This window comes from Verticillium alfalfae, genomic scaffold, assembly GCF_000150825.1.
Source record: "Verticillium alfalfae VaMs.102 supercont1.1 genomic scaffold, whole genome shotgun sequence".
Lineage (NCBI taxonomy): Eukaryota > Fungi > Ascomycota > Sordariomycetes > Glomerellales > Plectosphaerellaceae > Verticillium > Verticillium alfalfae.
Window position 1 is genome coordinate 4,586,790 of NW_003315038.1, and position 19,176 is coordinate 4,605,965.

Below are 19,176 nucleotides of genomic sequence, written 5' to 3' on the forward strand. Positions count from 1 at the left end.
ATTCACGTTGCTTCCATGGCGTTTTTTACCTCGAGCGTCGCCATTTTCGGGTACGGCACCTTCCTGCCGACTCTCATTCGCGGCTTTGGCTACAACGCCTTCGAGGCCAACTACCTGACCATTCCCGTGTACGCCCTCGGCGCTATTTCTCTCGCCACGCAGGCCTACTGGTCCGACCGTCTCAAGAAGCGTGCGCTGTTCCTTCTCGTCTCCGCCTGTCCAGTTATTGCCGCTTACCTTATCTGCATCGGCACGCCGAACCGCGTGGCCGGTTACGTGGCCATGTTCATCCTGGTCACGGGCGTCTACTCCTTCTCGTGTCTCATGATGACCTGGGTCGCGACCAACCTCGTGCCGGACTACAAGCGATCCGTCGGTCTGCCCATCTTCGCGAGCATTGGCAACTGCAGCGGTCTCGTCGCCGGGCAGCTGTACCCCAAGTCGCAGTCGCCGCGGTACGTCGTGGGCAACTCGATCTCCGCGGGACTCGAGGCCGTGGCGGCCATCTTTGTCGCCCTGACCTGGCTGCTTCTGAGGCGTCGTAACCAGCAAAAGGATAAGCTGATTGCCGAGGGTGCGACGAGCAACGGAATGGAGGGCGACAGGGGGCTGGACTTCAAGTACGACCTGTGATCGAGCGGTCCTCCTATACGATTCACGATGGAGTTTGGCAGCGAGCGTAGAGTTGTTTGTATTTATGTCGTTAAATGTTTTGCTGTAGCCATGGATTGCCTCTTGCTGTAGCAATAGAATGAATGCCCATTTCCCCTTCACCCCTTCCAACCCATCTGTGAACGCTTCACCATGGTGCTCCGACTACAACGCATCGATATCCAACTCGGGCTCCCGCCTGCGCATCAAGACCTTGGCATTCATGTCCACGGCCAACGAGAAGCCAAACTCAGCCGCCTTGGGTTCGCAGCCCGGGGCCAATATCCACTCATATTTCATCACCAGGTGGCACAGCGCGACCTTGACCTCGTTGGCGGCGAAGAACCGCCCCGGGCACGCGTGCTGTCCGTGGCCGAAGCCCAGCGACGCCGGGCCCGTGCTGACAAAGTGCGCCTGGTTCTCCTGGCCCGGCGTATCGCGCATGCGGACGAAGCGATAGGCGTCAAAGGTGTCGGGGTCGTCGTAGACGTTCGGGTCGCGCATCTGCGCCATGTCGACGGCGGTGCGCTGGCCTTTGCGGAGGACCATGCCGTTCGAGAGGGGCACGTCACGCGTGGCTGTGCGCATCATGGAGACTGGGCAAAAAGGTCGTCATCGTCAGTCATTCTGGCACAACAAAGACTACTCCCGGAGTAGAGGGGTGCCCATACCTAGTCCAACGGGGCGCATGCGCTGCGACTCCTTGACGACGCTGTCGAGGAGCTTGAGGTTGTAGAGCGCCGTCTTCTTCCAGCCCTCTGCCGTGAGGACACTGACAATCTCTTGCCGCAAGTCGGTGACGATTTCCGGGTGCTTGGCAATGTTGAACATGACCTCGGTCAGCAGGTCCGTTGTCGTGTGGATGGCCGCGGTGGAGAGGGACAGCTGGCAGATGGCGGCGTCGTACGCGCTGCCGTGGCTCTCGGCCTCGAACCAGTCGAGGGCGTCGTTGAACACCGGCGGCGGCAGGCCCCGGTCGACGGCCTGCTGGCGGTCGTCTCGCCGCTTCTGGACCACGGGGCCGATGATCGCGCGGGCCTCGACGAGCTGCCGCCGCACCAGCCTGCACTCCGGCAGGAACTGGTTGGCGAGGCGGCGCCACCAGGGCGAGTAGTTGCGGAGCTGCTCTGCGGCGAGGAAGCCGTGGATGGTGTACGATTTTGTAATGGAGAGCCAGTCTTCGTTGCGGGCGACGTCGGGGCCGAGAAAGACGCGCGAAGACAGACGGGCTACGAGGTCGAGAATCTCCGTTTTCAGAACAAACTCTTTCCATTCTGATGCCTGTCAGTCTTGGTTCTCAGCTTACTCGCGCGGGCCGCACGGCATACCTGCTGACTTGCCAAAGGCCAACTCTGTGGCAAAGCTCGTCTCTTCAGAGAGCGGTTCTGTCACCTGGTCTGCCGTCCAGAGTCAGTGATTGTAGAGCTTCAGGCAGGTGACGCAGACAGACTGACTGAGAAGCTTGGTTAGCTGCTTTCTCACCACTACCTGGATGAGCGAGTCGGCCCTGTTGCCCGTCGCAAAGGGTTCGAATCCGGGCAGGTGAGTGTGGAAGGTTTCCGAAATGGCCTCGATGAAGCTCAAGCCAGGCTCGTTTCGAATGTCATTGATGAGCGAGGGTGGGAGAATGGTCGTCTCGCCCGAGTCGGACGTGATCCTGAAAGGCTGGCCTGGGAATCGTTTCCGACCCTCGGCCAATATTCCTCGGGCATTCTTTACGAAGCTTTGGGAAGCAGCGGGGTCTTTGCCGAAGATCAGAGGTCTTTTGGAGGGGTTCAAGCACGGAATGCTTTCTTCTTTGCTCCCAAGTGCCCTGACACAGGAGGCCAAGGCGACAAAGAGTGCAAGGCCGAGATAGAGCAACTGCTGGGCGTCCAGATGAGCCATCGGGGTCGATTCAGCCCATGATCCCAGCAGTGGAGGCTGTGTTGGCGCCGAAGATGAGGACTCCATCGTGTTTGTTGATGGTGTGGAGGTTTGTGGTTGTTGATCGCAGAGCTTCTCTTGAAGCTGGTTCCTTTGGAGGGTGAATGGAGAATTTGAGGCATCACCTCGTGTTTATCACTGAGACACATATAGCAGCTAGTCACGCAAGACCAGGTCACCAAAGGTCTGACCGTTGTGAACCCCTCGCACACCATACGCTCGACGTCATGTCAAACGGGAACCACACGAAGTCGGATGAATGAACGCCCCGTTGCATCTCGGTCGGCCTTCAAGAGGATCCCGTGAGGAGCGATGTTCTGCATATCGGACCAGGCCCATGTGCCAAGTAGACTGGCGCTCGACAGCTGCATGTTCCAACGACAACGTCCCGCCAAAGCGAAGAAACGTTCGACCACTCGATACGAGTCTACATCCAAGCGTCTCCACGTCATGACTCAAATTGCAGTGAGGGAGGGGCTTTGGTCAATTTCCCCGCCGCCTACAGCCCGCGCTGGCCTGCTCATCAACGGTTCGGATCGGCGTCGGGCCAGGCAGATGCCGGAGCCGCGGCGAATGGGAACGCTGCATCTACCCGCACGGAGCGCATGTACCGGCAGATGATCGAGGATCGTTGCCAGTACGGCCCCTGGGGGTGTACGCGGGGTGAAGAAGTGCCCCGACTGCCGCCCAAAACTTCGCACAGCAATGTCCCACTTGGGGTCGTGGTGAGACAATCGTATTCGTACTCGTCATGTGAAGAGTGAGGGGCGAGGAAGGAGTGTAACATGGCCTACTGCAGCTTGCGCGAGAGTTGTTCCGCCACACGACGGCTGCATATCAGTGAGTGTTGTGTCGGGAGGATAGGAGTCACAGAAGCTGGGCTTGCATTTGTCGATGCGGCTAATATTTCCACCAATGCTCAGTGTGCACCAGTGATGGGCACAAGTCGTGTTCCGGGTCTGTTAACGTGATTCTGGTCGTGATTAGGCTAGATGCCGGGCAGGAAGTGATAGGGGTTGTACCCTGAACCTCTTGACAACCGACATCAAAACCCTGGTTTTTGGTCGAGAATATCACATGACGAATCACAACCAGAGCGCTTGAATGTAATAGTTTCATGGATTGATATTGGTACAAAACAAAGGCCCTGCCATGACAGCACCTCTCCAGAACGCCAATGCCGTCATGTTCCATCGCTCATATGGATCTCGCTCGGCCGTCGAAAATGCGCTCATGTCGATTGGTGATATACTGATTCGTGTCGTGCGTGCATTCGTGCATTCCTGCATGTGGCGAGCCGCTCAGAAACGTCGGCGGCCCATGCCGCCACCGCCCATGCGACGACCACCACCCATGCCACCGAGCATGCCGCCGCCGCCCATGCGACCTCCGCCCATGCGTCCATCGCCCATGCCGCCGCCGTGGTGGTGATGGTGGGTCTCCTTGACGACGGGGCGAGCACCCAGGCGTCCGCCGCCCATGCCGCCGCCCATCATGCCGCCGCCGGTCCTGCGTCGAGAAGAGCCTCCGAAGCACATGTTGAGGTAGACTGCGTTGGAAGTAGGTGTTGTTGGTTGTGCGGTAGTCAAGTCGAATATGTGACTTGAAAATGGGCGGTTTCTTGTATGGATTTGGTAGTGATGAGGAGTGGTTGATTGCCACTCAGGTGTTGTCTTCTTTGTTTGGTTGTTGATGCTGATGATCTGAAGCCTGAAGCAACCGGGCGATGGAGGAGAGACAGGAGGGTTTATGTACTACATCACAAACGACATCAAACACGTCGAACCCGTAACAGTGACGCACATACAGAGAGAGTCCGCCTGCAAGCATCCGCGGCTGTGGCCAACAACGCCTCAGAGTGTCTCTCGATGGGCGCCTTTGCGAACAAGGTTGCGCGGCCGTACTTGGCCGATGTCATGGGCGAGGACGCGCGTAGTACGGGGTCTGCCGAGAGGTTCAAGACCCTGAGCCCACGTCACGGCTGGTTGCTGCCCCCTCCATCCTGTGGTGCCTCACACTGCAATTCACTGCAGCGCCGTGTGGCCACTACACAGATCCGGCACCGCGAAGGTTCTGGGACCGGCTGCTTGGCTCCGAAGTGGAGGGTGGCCGTCGTCATGAGGCTGGCCTCACGGTCTTGCGGACCGGATGGGGGGGGGGGGGGGGACCCCTGAAATCCCCCTCCCGGATCGTGGCTTGCCATGCGGCTCCTGGGTTGCAGTAGGGGCATGGTTCGCATGGACCCTGTGGAGTTGACCTTGCGTAGGAAGTCTGTTGGCTGGATTATCATGGAGGAGAGGGAGGAGCGAAAACAGGATTGTGGCTGGTGGCGATTTGATCGCTGACGTAGGTTGTGGCTGGGCCCACGACATAGTGGTCTGTGCAAAACAGTAAGACAGTCTGGCTGAGGTCTAGACCTTCTCTTATCGCAGTGCTCTCTGGAAGTCAATATCTCTCTCAAACATCGACGTCATTGGTCCCTTGGCCCAAGGGCCCTGAAGACCGGCCGTCATCTTGGCTTGAGGCGGTCTCGAGCTAATTTATGCTGGGCAAGCTTACCACCAGGACACGAAGCAATAGCCGCGCCAGGCACGAGAGGCTTAAGACGTTCAAGCGACCCTCTGGTCCCTGTGGAAGCTCTGGAACACGCGCCAATTGTTTCCTCACTTCTGATCCAACCCTCAGCACGCCCCAAGCTTCAAGCCACACAGCTCCTCACGTGATATGCTCGCATCAGCATCCCTCGCACGACCGAGCAGCATGCCCCGAGCCGAGCTGTGTCTCGGACTTACCTCGACTCGGCACTCACCCTCCCCGCATGCTCCACGCAACCCGCATCTCCGGACTCGTGCGCACCCAATCACGACGGCTTCAACTCCATCCCTCACTATCGCAAGCACAGCCCGTGCGGCTGCCTTCTCCCTCGTCGAGGCTTCGGCTGCATCTCCGCGAAAGCCCGAAGCCGTTCGCAGAGCTTTTCTCGCACCCGATGGTAACGAGCAGTGGAGTTCTCGGCCGTCGTCCGCGGTGCACTGAAGCGAATGGCACCAGAGCGATACCTCAACAAAAAAAGAAAAAAAGACAGTAAGCCACGACTGCAATGAAATAACGAACAAATGGAATTTTGGCGGGCCTTCGAGGACCCGTCTGGACCCATGCCGCGGGTTTCGCTCCCTAGATATCATCGTGATGTACAGTTATGCACCGACTGCCACCCTATCCTCCCCGTCTTCCCCCACATCCGAAGCTGCCCGTAGCCCAGGTAGCAGTGAAAGCACAGCGCCGTGTGCTGCCCAGAAACGCCTTGCAATGAATGCCGCCCGTAAAGAAACTCCTCATGGTATCAACGCTGCTGATGTCTCCCCCCCCCCATTGGTCGTGCTCTCTCTGTTTCTCGCTCGTGGTCATGGTCTTTTTATGACCGGTTCTGGGCCTCGTACAGGGCGACTGCCCGTTCAAGGCTCTCAAGGCTGGTGCCGTCGCCGTAGGCATCCATTAATTTCGATGCTCGGAGGCGGCTCTCTGCCTGTTGTCTCTCCATCTCGGCGAGCCGGGCGGACCGGCGTTGGCTCATGCCCATGGCGTAGCTGCTGGCGGCGTAGCCGACGGCGATGACGGCGATCGTCGACGGAATCCTGCAATTTATTAGCCGCTGCTGGTTTCGTTGCGGATGGCATACGCTGGACTCACCATCGAGGCACCATGCTTGTTCGGCGCGTGTTGTGTAGGTAGGGAAGGATGTTGGGGTGGACACGAGCTTCAGTGGAGAACCCCCGAGATGCAGAGCGGCGCATAGTGTTCCTGAAGGCGTTCATGTTCAAGTGGTGGCTGTGACAAGCAGTTGCCGTCGTCGTTATCAATAGTGTTGGACAGTGTTCGTGAGATTCGGCTTGTAGTTACGAAAGTTGCTTTTCGGTGAAGCTTTACGCCTCCATCGAGCCTCGTGCCAGCTGTCCGCGAAGGGGACAGGCAACCTCTTAAGGAAAGGGACATGCCCAACAACGCCCCCTTCCCCCCCTCGAATGATGCGCACACGACGGGCACAGCCGCCGCCGGCAACGTCTCGGTTATGGTCAGGATCACCGTCCCATGGCACTACGGTGCGAGGTTCCACCAATGAGCCGACTCGCTCGGTCTCCTACTGCGTGTGGGGCGTCTGGAGTGTCTGGAGGTGTCTGGAGCTCGTGGGGTGATATTGGCCCCGGTTCGTTCGGTGTCCTTTGGCGCAGCACCACCAGCGCATGCCCCGCACGACCCTGTCCTGCTTTTTTGTGCTGCCTGCGTTGGAGCGTGGTGCCATGGGGGCCACCGGCGTGGCGCCATAAAGAGACGCGGTGCCCCGAGGTGACGTCGAGGTCGGCAGCAGACTTGATTGAAATCGAACGACTGCGCCCTGGCCATGTCCCTCGTGCCCTCACGATGAACCCACAGCGATACAACGACGACGTGGACGTACATGTAGGCCGCGAAGCGGCGAGAGAGGGGGTTCTGCGAGCTAAAAATGGCATGCCGGCGTCTGTTGTCCATATTCGAGAAGGCCAGTTTCACTGATCGCCTGCCAGTGTATTTTGGGCATGTTTCGCTCGAGCGCCCACGTTGCGCGAAACACCCGCAAGCCGTAACCTGTCAGCAGCAGCACTTGCCACGATCCATGTGGAAGCTTGATCGTCTGGTGCCTGCTACCGCGACTTGGAATGCTTCATGACGGAGGATCGTCGAGTGCTGGGCCCCGTTTTGAGCCGTGCCTTTCCCCACTACCTTCTCCACTTGCCGCTGAGACGACTGGCTCGTGATCCAGGTGGACTTGTGATCCAGGTGAACGTTGAGCTGCGATGCATGTACCAAGTCGACAGACCTTGTATGTTTGCTGTCCAGAACATCAGAGCATCTGGCTGAGGGCTGAGATCCCAGGATGTACTGAACATCCCGGCCTGCACTCGACATGGGCTGAATGCCGACATGAGCTCTTGCTGGCTGACCAAAACGAAATCCTACAGGGCCCAACGCAGGATAGGTGCATGCAGGCACCTCGGCGGATCGAAGCCGAGCCTGTGCATGGTCATGGGGGTCCTGCTCGATAGGTGATGGGGCTGAGGTGGTGGGGTGAGGCCCACGATCAATTCGAAAACCACCGCAGTGGCTTTACGCTTCGTCAAGCGGTGGCGCTCAGCCACTTTCTTGTGCTCTGGTGAAGCTGTATCTGGACGTGCTGTTGAGAGCCCTATGCTGCATATAGAACGTAGCCTTGTCTTCCATGAGATTTAGATTCTTTTTTAAATTTTTTTGCTTTTTCCTCTCGACTCTGGATATATCCAACTAGTCGAGAAGCAGCCTCGCACCTACATTCACCGTGGCACGAAGCAGCGGATGATTCATATTGAATCGCACAGTGTACAGACAAAGTTTGGAGCATTCACATTGATGTGCTTCTGACATTGATCACCAGCCAGCAAACCTTGTCAGCTAAACGCGTTGTGGATTATGGTCATACGCAGTGACAAACCCTTCTCTGCTTGCTTGTTTGGGCCATCACGGTCCATTCGGTATCTGCTCCTGCCGTCTTAACCCGCACCATTTTTCGTCTTCCATGCCGTGCCGTTTCTGTTCCTCATGACCACTGGGATTGCCACACTACGGACATAACAATGCAGAATGCCCCTGTAGTATCGCATTTGGACCACAACACTACAGCCATGGACCGTCCTACTTCCAGATTCGATACTCATGCGTCTCTTGAATACGAGAATGAGAACGAGGATAGCCTCTCTATTCTGTCGCTCGACGTCAATGAGAATGAAATAACTCTTATGTTCTCACCCACCATGTTCCCTCTCCAGCAAATTTCCGACCAAGAAAATACAGTTCAACGCGTTTCCAAGATCGATGTCGACGGCGAAAGCAGGATCATATCAAACGCGTGCCGTCAAGAAAACGCACCACAAAATAGGACTGCATTCATCAATAGCGACACCCCCAAAAGGGGACAGATCATCCCAGGCGCCCCATCAAGGGAATCACAGAGGAGGCGGCCGGCCTATACGTACCCGACAGCCGCGGAAGTCGAGGAACGCGTCCGTCGACAACGCGAGATTGCCAGCTGGAAACCACCAAGTCATCTGATGCAGAGGTCTATCAATGAGAATACCTGCAGAGCTATATCGAGCGTCAGTTCAGCCCTCGGCATCGGCATACGTCGGGCTGCCATAGGCTCTGCCGCTGGTGCAAGTGCTTTATATCATCATGCTCGCTGGCGGATTGCACCGACACAACACCATGAGTCTTCTCAGCCGGCCTATACGAAACGCGTGAGGACTTTCGACGGCGGTAAGTCCCTTTTCACTCATTCATCTGTGGGCCTGCACCTCGTTCGCATGTATACTGACGCAGCAGTCCATACAGAAGACGGCTGGGTCGAGGTCTTGGGCACTTAGGAAGATGCTCAGAGTGTAACTCCCTCACATGGTATGGCTGAGGATTCTCTTCTAATGGAGTACCCCGACGACCCTTTGGTTGTGTGGCTTGATGTCATTCACATGCTGACTGTGCGTCTTTTTTACATTTAAATGGCCAGCGTCCTGATGCCAGTCCCGGAAGGGATATCGTACGAGTTGGTGGCCGCTATGGTAGATCAGGGTCCTTACTGAGCAGCAACACTGGGTGGAATGGGGTGCAAAGCTGCGAGACGACGATTGCCTGCCAGATCTTTGAGCCTTTTTGTCGCATGGAATACCTTATTAGCCAATACCTTTAGGTTTGTCATGTGGTATCTCTCCCGGATGCTTGAAAGGCGCGTTAAGGCTCCCGTGACTATATTGAACGTAATTCTCACTCTGTAATGCCGTTTTTTATGTCTTTGTTTGACCTTGCGAGAGTCAGGGCGAGCAATGCAGCTCTAAGCAAACTGCGCTATGAAAATATTCGATGCATACTCCTTCATGGATGGGGACAGAATGAACATCTGCGCAAACTGTGAATGCAGAACCTCACAATCTAGTGACTCTTTGCCGTGTGGCAGAGACCGCGTTCCTTCCTTTGGTCTTGAAACTCAGGGCACTTGCCATTTTCGACTCCTCCTGTATTCGCCAATTCCCCTTAGTCGCGTAAAACCCTTGAATCTCTGCAACAACCTGTTTCCCCTTTATCCAGATATCCTCAGCGTCATACCTGCATGGTCACCATGGCCAAGGTGCAAGAATCCCAGGACGGGATCACGCCTCGTCGACTTTATCTAAGAAGGGCTATGACAGACATTTGCAGCGGCAAAGAAACGGTACGTTGAATGCTTTCCCGTTTCCGCTGGACGACGCACGCCACGACGCACGCCATGAAGGCATCATCACTACCTGGGGTGCCTCATCGCCGCGGCGATACTCAAGCCTCTGCAGATTCCCGTTACTGAAGCGCTGCCTACTTGGTCCACTCTATATCTCCTTCTTTCCTGCTTTCCAATAACTCTCTGCTGTTCTTCTGCGCTATTCTTCAGCCAGGTTCCTTCCTGCACTAGTATCACCCTCAAGAAGCCTCGTTCAACAACTCGTACTCTCCTGACTTTAGCCTCTCGTGGCTCCTTCGTTTCTGCTTGTCTGGGTCTGAAGAATCTGCTGACGAAATGGAGAAGCCCCTGGCTCTCAACCCAGACGAGCGACGCGCCGTCATCGGCCTCGACTACTTCACCTGGCAGGAAAACATCCCCAAGGAGTTCCCTCGCAATGTTAACCTCGACAACTGCCCCGGAGATCCTGTCGAGTGTCTCTTCAACGGCCTCCCTCCGATCTTGATCGACGACTCTGGTGTTTCCTCCGTTGGCCGCGACAGCGATATGTCTGCCATGGAGTACGACCGCAGATTTGCTCATGCCGTTTGGCCGTTTGCCAACTCGGACCTCAGAAACCTCTTGCACACTTCTGATCCCATGATCCTGCCTCTTTGGCAGGTTGCCCGCTCTGCCTTTTCCGTCTATGAGCAGAACAACAACACCATTCGCAACGCCTTCATGCAGGGCCTGGCGCAGCTGCGCGACCAGACTCCGCAGGTTGGCAAAACCAACCAGGACGCCGCTGGCAACGCACCCATCAGCAACAAGGTCAAGTGGATCGCCTACTGTGCCTGGATCGCTGCCGGCCGTGCCGACCACGTCGCCCCGATCCCGGACCGTCGTTTCGCCAAGAACTCCATGGACATTGAACTAACCTCTCACCGCGGCGTTTGTGCCTTTTGCGGTGCCAAGCCCTTTGAAGAGCAGCCCGTCCGCGGGCCTGCCCCGCGGATCGTCAAGTGCAGCGGCTGCTACGTCGACGAGCTGCCCAACATAACCCAGCAGTATTGCGACTGTACCTGCTCCAAGAAGGACTGGAAGGACAACCACTACTACGCGTGCCGTCAGCGCTGTGGCTTTCTCCGGAGCGCCTTCCTCCTCCGCAACATGGCTGACATGTTCATGAAGGCCTCGTACAGCGGCATCTCCTCGGTGCACATTCGAGACTATCCCGATTTTGAGAGCACCGCCCTGAAGCCCGGCGGCCCCCTCGACAGCACTGGCCCGACTCGTATCAGCGCGCCCGACGCTTGTTGCGAGGAGGTCTGGACCGGCGGAAGTGTTTTTCCCCAGAAGTACCTCGACGCAATCGACGAAAGTCCTGCCTGGGCTGCCCGTCTTGCGCAGGACGCGGGCGATGACTACCTCAGACATCTCCACGGCATCATCATTGACACTCTCCACGGTACGCTGTTCGTCCTCTGTGTCCAAGTCGACTCCAGGCTAACACACGCAGCGCACTGCTCCCAGGTCGTCGAGATGTACGTCTACGCCCGCAACGCCGGCACCGTGCTCCACCTTGGAACCGACTACCACAAGGAGAACGGCAACATCCAAGCCGCCAAGGGCAAGAACCCCATGTTCTGGCCTCACCCGGTCCTCTTCTGCAAGCTGAAGCCCACGGGCTACAACGACAAGGGCAAAGAGTGGATCATCGACCTCCACTGCGCCAAGTATGGCTGGAAGGAGTACGTCCTCCCCTTTGACGCCTACTTCCGGACCCGCGTCGCCTCGAGCTTCATCGCCCGAGCCTTCAAGGAGGCGCCCGAGCACTGGTGCCCCTGGGAGGAGAAGGGCCGCCGCCGCGCCCGCTACAACCTCGGCCACTACATCCACAACGCCATTATCAAGTTCATGCACGACACGGCCAAGCTCAAGGTCCCTTTTGAGATGACCCGCGTCAAAGACGTCAGTGAGTGGAAGAAGCTGAGCAAGGCCTTCCTCGACGTCTTTGAAAAGGCTGCCTTGGAGGGCGCCCAGAAGATCCGTCAGTCGGCCACCCATCGTCAGTTTCTCTACTACCAGCACAACAGCTACGGCCCCGAGTACGGCGTCGGCGTCACCAACAACAAGGTCGAGGTCTCGTTTTTCAACCCCATCTGGCTCACTCCCGAGCAGTGGGCCGAAGACTTTTCCGAACTCGAGATGATTCTTTTTGCAGACCAGTCCCCCGGCGCCCTCACCCGCTATGGCGTCTGCCGCTGGATCAAGCGTGTCAAGGCCCGTGCCGAGCATCACGACAAGATGTGCCTCGCCAAGCCTGACGTCAAGCCGTTTGATTACGAGGACCTCATCGGCAACATGACAAAGTACTTTGACATTGGCGAGGGCATGACCCTCGAGCATACCCGTGCCATTGTCGAGACGCACCTCATCAGAGACGGCACCGTGCCCGAGGCCGATTTGAGGAAGATTGTCGATGAAGAGATCAGAAAAGGGGCTCTCCACAACAGCGACGCCGCAGACATGCTTCGAGCCGGCCCTAGCGCCAAGACAACCGGTTCCACCAGAAAGACTCGTTCTGCCAAAATTCAGGCTGCTGGAGACGCCAAGGAGGACAGCCTTGATGGAGAGAGCATCGACAGTGCCGAGGCGGACCGACGGGCCAAGAAGAACAAGAAGAAGAGAGAAAAGAAGAAGGCAAAGAAAGCCGCTGCCAAGGATGAGACAGCGGCCAACGAGTAAAAAATAGTTTGCTTCTGGAGTAGTAACTTGACCTCTTCTTGACCTTGATCACTTGGCTGTGGCAAGGTACGTAGCATAGCAGAAGGATTGAAACGCGGTTGTCATGTATTTACTGCTCACATCGTGCGCCGTCACAAAGAAACGACTTATGATCATAATGTCAATTAGGGACCTAGTGTCCTCGAACGCTACTGTACACTCGCCGCTGATCATCCGTAAAGGAGAAAAGGAGGCACCAACGTGGGCTACACCACCTTATGCCACATCCCCTACCTCGTGCCGAAGCAGAACGAAACCCTGAATCATTCATGTCAAGAAACCATTTCGCAACGCGGGGTGTAATCGAAAGAGCAAACGGAAAGCCAACTTTGATCATTCTTCGTGAATCCATGAAGTAGAGAGGGACACACATCTGGACCGCCAAGTTCGTGTGTCACCACGAAGTGCTGGTCGCACAATGAGTTGAGCTGCTTACAGCTCGGCCTTGGCCTTCTTCTCAGCCTCGAAGGCCTTCTTCTCAGCGGCATCAGCGCCGATGCCGACCTGGTGAGCGAACCAGGCAAAGGTGTCGCGGACAGAGTCTCCAATCTTAGCGAAGATGGTCTCCGAAGGCGATGAGGTGCCGTGCTTGAAGTAGTTGTAGTTCTTGCGGGCGGCGGCACGAAGCTCATCAAGAGTCGAGGTCTGAGGAACGGGGATGCCATAGCTGTCAAGGTAGCTCTTGAGCTCGCTCTCGCTCCAGGTGTCAAAGACGGTGCCCTTGGCAGAGCCGGTAGCTTGGGCGAAGTAGCTTGTGACGGAGGCGTACGTATCGCCGCCGGCAGCAGAAGCAGAGGCGTAGCCAGACTGCGCAGCGCTGACGAGCTCGTCACGGGTTACGTCCTTCTTCTCGGTGAGTTTCTTGGAGGCAGCGTCACCGTTCTTGGCGAGGTACGACTTCAGGTTGTCAAGCGAAAAGTCGTCGTAGGTCCAGGCGCTCCAGCCAGTGGCAGCCTTGTGAGAGTTCTTGCGGACAAGAGCGCGGAGCTCATCAGTCTTGGAGCCCTGGGGAACGGGAATGCCGCGAGCGTCGAGGTAGCCCTTGAGACGGCTCTCGGACCAGAAGTTGACGGCCTCGCCAAAAGCCTCCTGAGCAGCAGCTGAAGCCGAGTCGGTAGCCTGAGCGTACTGGTTGCCGGCGCTTGAAGTGGCGGCACCGTAGGCGCTGGCGGCCTTTCCGGAGATGTTGTCGTTGAGGAAGTCGGCACGGTTCTTGCGGACTAGGGCGCGAAGCTCGTTGACCTTGGAACCTTGGGGGACTGTCACTGTTAGCTACCCGATGATCGTGACCCGATGCGGCAACACGTACCGCTGATGCCGTTCTTGTCGGCAAACTCCTTGAGCTGAGACTCGCTCCAGGCGTCAATAATCTGGTCAGTCAGAGTGGCGTAGGTCTTCTGGGCGCTGGCGGTGGCACTGGCGGCCTGGTCCTGGAGCTTGAGGCCGGCGAGACGGGAGTTGCGGCGGACAGAGGCAATGAGACGGTCGCGCTACGCAAAGAGTCAGCAATGTTCAGTAGAAATTTCTCTCGGAACGGGCTTACGTTGGAGGGCTGGGGAGCGGGGAAACCGTGAGTGTCGAGCCACTCCTTCAGGTCAGACTCTGGAGGACTGGTCAGCATGAACTCAAGGGGGAAGGTGTGCAAAGTACATACCAGACCAGGTCTCGTACAGCCAGTTGCCGGGGTAGGCAGCGGCACCATTGGCCTTCTGGGCGACGGTCTCGTAGCTGGAGCGGACCTTCTGGAGAAGGCTGTCGCGCTTGCGGGGTTGGGGAACTGCGGTACGCACGTCAGAGCGTGTCACACAAAAATTACGTCATTGAGGCAGCCGCCACAAAACTCACCAGGAATGCCGTGCTTGTCGGCAAATTCCTTCAGCTCGCTGTCGGTCCAGGTGTCGAAGATCCAGTCCTTGACGTTGGTCCAGGCGGTTTGGGCCTGGTCGCCCGTCTCGTACCAGGAGGACTGGACCTGGTTGATGAGGGAGTCCTTGGTGGCTTCGGCGCCCTTCTGTGTCTCGACGCCCTTGGCCTTGAGGTAGCTTTGGAGGCTATCAGCGTCCCACGAGTTGTAGGGCTTGACGGCGTAGTTCTCCCAGTTATCCTGGATGAGCTTTTCGAGATCCTTGCGGTCCGCGGGTGTAGGGTACGGGACGTCGTGGTCGGATAGCCAGCGCTCGAGTTCCGTCTCATGCCACTTGTTGTAAGCTTGCGACTGTCAGTATGGCTCATTCGTTGCCTCTTGTCAAACATGTTCACTCACCGGCCTTGGAGAACCACGAGCTGGCGACGACGCCCTGGGTGGCCAGAGCCGCCGTCAAGACGGTGGAGAGAAAACGCATGACTGCGAAATGTGACTTTTCGTTGAACAGGTGCAGCGGTGATACGTTTCGGGGTGCTTGGTCAACAAAAGGCCAGGTAGCTGGAGGGATGGGTGATGTAGGAGAGGGTGGCAGGCAGAAGAGGTTTCGCCAAGTGGGAGGTGCGTTGGTTTTGTTGGTGAAGAATATGTCTCCAGGCTTTGTGAGGGGAGGAAGGGAGAGACACGGAGGAACGCTTGGGCTGATGGAAGGTAGACGAATCAATCACGTCACAGGTTCGTTGCTTTGTTGTGGCGGGCCAGAATGGCGGGCAGGACCATTACACACTTCAGAGGCAGGCGGCAGGCGGCAGGCGGTAGGCGGTAGGCGGCAGGCGAGAGCTCGTGGGGAAAGAGGAACAGTGGGAGGAACTTGCTGTGGCTGATGATGTGACTGGCGAATGCCGTCACCCTTTGGGCCTTTGGGCCTTTGGGAGCATGTCTCACGACTGGGCTGCCTGTCTCCCGTCTACCTACAGAGGCCACGCCGGGTGGTCCAGCCCGCCATCGACCCGGAGCACAATCAGAATTGTCCAGAATCCCCCCAACAACGGGGTGTCCCAGCACACCAGAATTCGTGCCACATGTCGCGATGATCAGCTCGAATCGCGATGACAGGAGCTCTACAGCCACTCAGAGAGCTCCTCAAGAGCTTGCGCTGTGACATGACGTCGAGGCCCCAGTGTGGTTGGGAGCTTATGCTCCGGTGATGTCATCTGGCCTGTTTGCGGTTAGGAAAGGGCCCGTTAGTTGCATGTGATATTCTTCTATTCTACACGATGCTATATCGAGAATAGATACCGCTTTCAACAATTTGACTACCAGAAACCTTGACACCCAGGGGTTTTCGTCCCGCGTCGACACTGCTGCAGCAATGGTGCTGACTATCATGTGTTTGGGTTGCCGTCGACCCATAACCTTGCACTATGCAGCAGGTCTTGCTGGTCACATGGGAAAGCGCACATGTCGGGTAGCTCTGGAGCTCAAGAGGTCAACAGCACCAACAATAGTAATCTTCACGAGCACATTCACTTCTCGGATTCCTCATTCCCAGTCAGATTCACAAGTTTTTCAGGATCCAATTTTCCAATACAAGCTTCATAAATCATTCCAAATCGGGCCACCTTCTGCGATTTCCCTCCTCCAGCTACCATCATTTTCCTGTCAACGCCGGAGGGGTTGTTGCACAGGATACCCTGGTCAAGCTAAAGAAACAAACCATCAGTCACAGATTCAGTCAGGACCAATGGGAGAGTACGTACAAGGGGAAGCAAGCAGCAGCGCGCACGCTGTCCAATGGTCGGCGCAAGTAGCCTGGAACTCGGAGGCGTCGGTGGGGACGGCCGGAGGCTCGCCGCAGTCGAGGTTGGCGACGCCGAGGACATCGGTCGCGCAGCACTGAGCGCTGCCGTACAGGCCGCTGCAGGGAATGTAGACCTGGCGGTCCTCAACGACGGGGGCCGCGAGGGCGAGCGAGGCAAAGAGAGCAGTGGTGACGGTGAAGAACTGCATGTTGATGGTGGATATTGCAAAGGGCAAGGTAGGTTTGGTTGAAGGTTGAAGTGTCAAGTGGTTTGATGTCGAAGACCTGTTTGAGGATGAGCTGATGATGAGAAGGAATTGTATCCAGAACCGGAGGATATGGCCTCCATTTATACACGATCAGAGCTGCCTCCTCATCCTGTTGTCTTGATGACGGAGGAGGCCATGAAGCTCACAAACCTAGCAAGTGAGTAGTCCTGAGCAGATTTTCCAACGCCAGTCGCAACATCTCAACAGGGCCCAGGGTAACATCGCGATAGACCGAACTCTTAAGAGACCCAGTTATACCCTCTTCCCAAGGACATGACGACGTGGTCTGACGATCTCCTCAACCCCTGAAAACACTCAGCAACATGCCAGCCATGCCTAGTCTGCCGAGAAGCATGACACGGCGAAGAGTACCTCTCTGACGAAGCTTGCGATGGTTCGGGTTACATGGTACGGGCACTTGGCGGCCTCTTTGCCACTTGTGGCTTTTCTAAAGCCAAATAATATTGCGTCCTTGGCCCGCAACTTGCCACGACCCTAGGAATACCGGTCAAACGGAGTTGGTGACGAGCACAATGGTGAAAGAAAGGGGGCTGCAGGAAGACAAAGCATACTAGCCAAGCAGAGATTTCATTGGCCAATCCATTAAACTCGAGATGGCAACATTGAGCCGCTCAGCATTACGTCTGCCCCCATCAACGACGGGGATCGGCATCTCGACAAGGCGTCTTGGGGCGCCTTAGCACGCGGTATCCCCGATAGGAGAGAGGGGCAAGGGGGCGCCGTTCCTGGTTGAAGGAAAACGGTAGGATGAAAGCACAAGCGTCTCGTTCCCCTGAACCCGGGGAAGCCAACCAGTGCAGCCATCCCTGCCGCAGGGTCGCATTGGCCAGAACCATCGAGCTGCTGATGATCGTTCCTGGATATGGAGTGGCAGACGGACGACTTGAGCTGAAAGTTCTCCGGCAGTGTTTCTTGGTGGTGGCCTCGATGATGCTTGAGGAAAGTCGCACAGCATAAAACAGGTAAAATTGGGTGACGGAGGTGGATATACTTGATACAACGCTGTGCTGTCACCGTTATCATTAGCCACACCGCCGTCCAGAGGTGGCGGACTGTACATCGAAAGGACCACTTTCACGGTGAAGATCGGCATCCAAATCGAGGAACCGCATCCTCGAAGGGCCCGGCGTTGAGTGATATCGTGGGAAACATGTGGCAGTGAGACAGACAAATCCGAGCAGCCGTCACGTCAGAAACAGCTTGTTGCGGAGTGACGGGTGTCTATTCACTCTGATGGCTGCCCAGCAGCTGCTTTAGGGCATTCCTTCGATTGTACGCCAAGAGGGACAATTGCTTCCGATTGTTTGCAATCCCTGAGGGTTGACAAGAGTCAATGATAGAACGAATATTCCGTGTCCCTGCGTCTGCACTCTCATAGAGCCGCACATTCAGGTACCCCTGGCTGCCTCCAAAAAACCGTCATGACTGCAACATACCCCAAGCCAGAGGTTGACAGTTCGAAAGAGAACCTGCTTTGGGTTTATGCCCCCCCCTGCATCATATTTGCCGGGTAGCCACACCCAAACCGCCTTGGCACTCATGTGCCATGAGATCGTCGGCCTCTTCACCGTCGTCAGTGGACGCAGTGTGATTGTGGCGCTTCTCTCCTGTCGATGGGCTGTGGCTGAGGAGGACGAGCATGGGGAAAATCATCCACCATTGGTGAATTTTCACTTTTTCACGTTTTCTGTGAGAAAGATTTGCGCTTCATTTCAGCTTCGCTTGTCGGGAATTTTCCTAACAATAGAATCAAGCGAGTCGAGTCAATGAAATAGAGTATTCACCCGGTTTGCCGTCGTGCGATAGAGGGCCGGTTTGGCATGATTATCCGCAGCCAGCTCCACGCGACATCCACTGCACTGTATTCCGTCACGATCGAGCCGTACCGCTACGGAGACACGACCCAGGCGGCACGGCAGTACGTCCCGGACGGGCGATACTAACGTCATGGCCTCGGCCATGCCATGCCTACGAAGCGCCACCTGACAACACATGGTGAGCCCCATGTGTCCGTTCTGCCCAAAGAAAATACTCGCCACGCACACACCAGCGATGTAACATCACATTCAGGCCGAGAGCTTGGAGCGACCACGAGCGGTGCGGTGTCGGTGCGCCACATTCCCCGACAGCAGTAACGATCGTCTACGAAAGGGTTGGGCTAGACTTTCTGGCTGTCGAGTGAAGATGCGAAGCCAGGGGAGGGTCACGATGCGGGACGTTTTGGTAGGCGCCCAGCCGTTCAATGAGCAGGCCCATCGCCCGTGGTCAGGCCTACGCAACAAGGTTGCATCCCAGGCCGTGCTCACACTCCTTGGTTCTGGGAAGAAAGCAAAAACGGCCGTCGAAAGCAGACCTTCTGCCGCGGATACCGTGCCAAAAAAGCCCATCGTGTGCCTGCTGGGCGGAGCTCTTTCCCCAAAACGGGCCATGTGGGATAGGGGATGCACTGGTAATTTCAACAAAGGCTTCTGGAGCAACCATGCTCGTCCATTCTTCCCCCGCCCGCCAGAACGAGCAGCCGGGTCTTGCCCGTGGATAATCGTACAAAAGGTCTATGGGCAGCAGGGAACCTCTATGATCCATCCTTCTTCCCGGGCCCAAAAAACGG

The 19,176-nt window shown here is 56.7% G+C and overlaps 7 protein-coding genes across 7 annotated transcripts in view; 3 read left to right on the forward strand and 4 right to left on the reverse strand.

The window, feature by feature from the left end:
- The window catches only part of VDBG_01404 (high-affinity nicotinic acid transporter), a gene marked incomplete at both ends in the record, with an annotated part of 1,553 nt that extends 920 nt beyond the window's left edge, over positions 1 to 633 (forward strand). Inside the window, one exon of the mRNA XM_003009675.1 lies at positions 36 to 633. Coding sequence (XP_003009721.1) covers positions 36 to 633 — 598 coding nt within the window. The remainder of the gene's footprint in view (positions 1 to 35) is intronic.
- A 183-nt stretch (positions 634 to 816) lies between these two features.
- Positions 817 to 2,604, reverse strand: VDBG_01405 (ent-kaurene oxidase; the record flags this gene model as incomplete). Its single annotated transcript, XM_003009676.1, has 4 exons — positions 817 to 1,247; positions 1,323 to 1,925; positions 1,980 to 2,043; positions 2,140 to 2,604. 4 exons carry the CDS (start codon positions 2,602 to 2,604, stop codon positions 817 to 819), a joined length of 1,563 nt encoding a protein of 520 aa, XP_003009722.1.
- A 3,138-nt stretch (positions 2,605 to 5,742) lies between these two features.
- On the reverse strand, positions 5,743 to 6,510 carry VDBG_01406 (predicted protein; the record flags this gene model as incomplete). The annotated part of the gene is made up of 2 exons (XM_003009677.1): positions 5,743 to 6,212; positions 6,268 to 6,510. The coding sequence occupies 2 exons, from the start codon at positions 6,390 to 6,392 to the stop codon at positions 5,993 to 5,995; spliced, it is 345 nt and encodes a 114-aa protein (XP_003009723.1).
- Positions 6,511 to 8,189: 1,679 nt separating this feature from the next.
- On the forward strand, positions 8,190 to 9,512 carry VDBG_01407 (predicted protein; the record flags this gene model as incomplete). The annotated part of the gene is made up of 2 exons (XM_003009678.1): positions 8,190 to 8,901; positions 8,977 to 9,512. The coding sequence occupies 2 exons, from the start codon at positions 8,223 to 8,225 to the stop codon at positions 9,006 to 9,008; spliced, it is 711 nt and encodes a 236-aa protein (XP_003009724.1).
- Positions 9,513 to 9,754: 242 nt separating this feature from the next.
- On the forward strand, positions 9,755 to 12,577 carry VDBG_01408 (predicted protein; the record flags this gene model as incomplete). The annotated part of the gene is made up of 2 exons (XM_003009679.1): positions 9,755 to 9,847; positions 10,082 to 12,577. 2 exons carry the CDS (start codon positions 9,755 to 9,757, stop codon positions 12,575 to 12,577), a joined length of 2,589 nt encoding a protein of 862 aa, XP_003009725.1.
- Positions 12,578 to 13,048: 471 nt separating this feature from the next.
- Positions 13,049 to 14,958, reverse strand: VDBG_01409 (conserved hypothetical protein; the record flags this gene model as incomplete). The annotated part of the gene is made up of 6 exons (XM_003009680.1): positions 13,049 to 13,875; positions 13,926 to 14,106; positions 14,160 to 14,218; positions 14,271 to 14,393; positions 14,462 to 14,824; positions 14,880 to 14,958. 6 exons carry the CDS (start codon positions 14,956 to 14,958, stop codon positions 13,049 to 13,051), a joined length of 1,632 nt encoding a protein of 543 aa, XP_003009726.1.
- A 1,181-nt stretch (positions 14,959 to 16,139) lies between these two features.
- On the reverse strand, positions 16,140 to 16,487 carry VDBG_01410 (hydrophobin 5; the record flags this gene model as incomplete). The annotated part of the gene is made up of 2 exons (XM_003009681.1): positions 16,140 to 16,171; positions 16,238 to 16,487. 2 exons carry the CDS (start codon positions 16,485 to 16,487, stop codon positions 16,140 to 16,142), a joined length of 282 nt encoding a protein of 93 aa, XP_003009727.1.
- Positions 16,488 to 19,176: the final 2,689 nt, after the last annotated feature.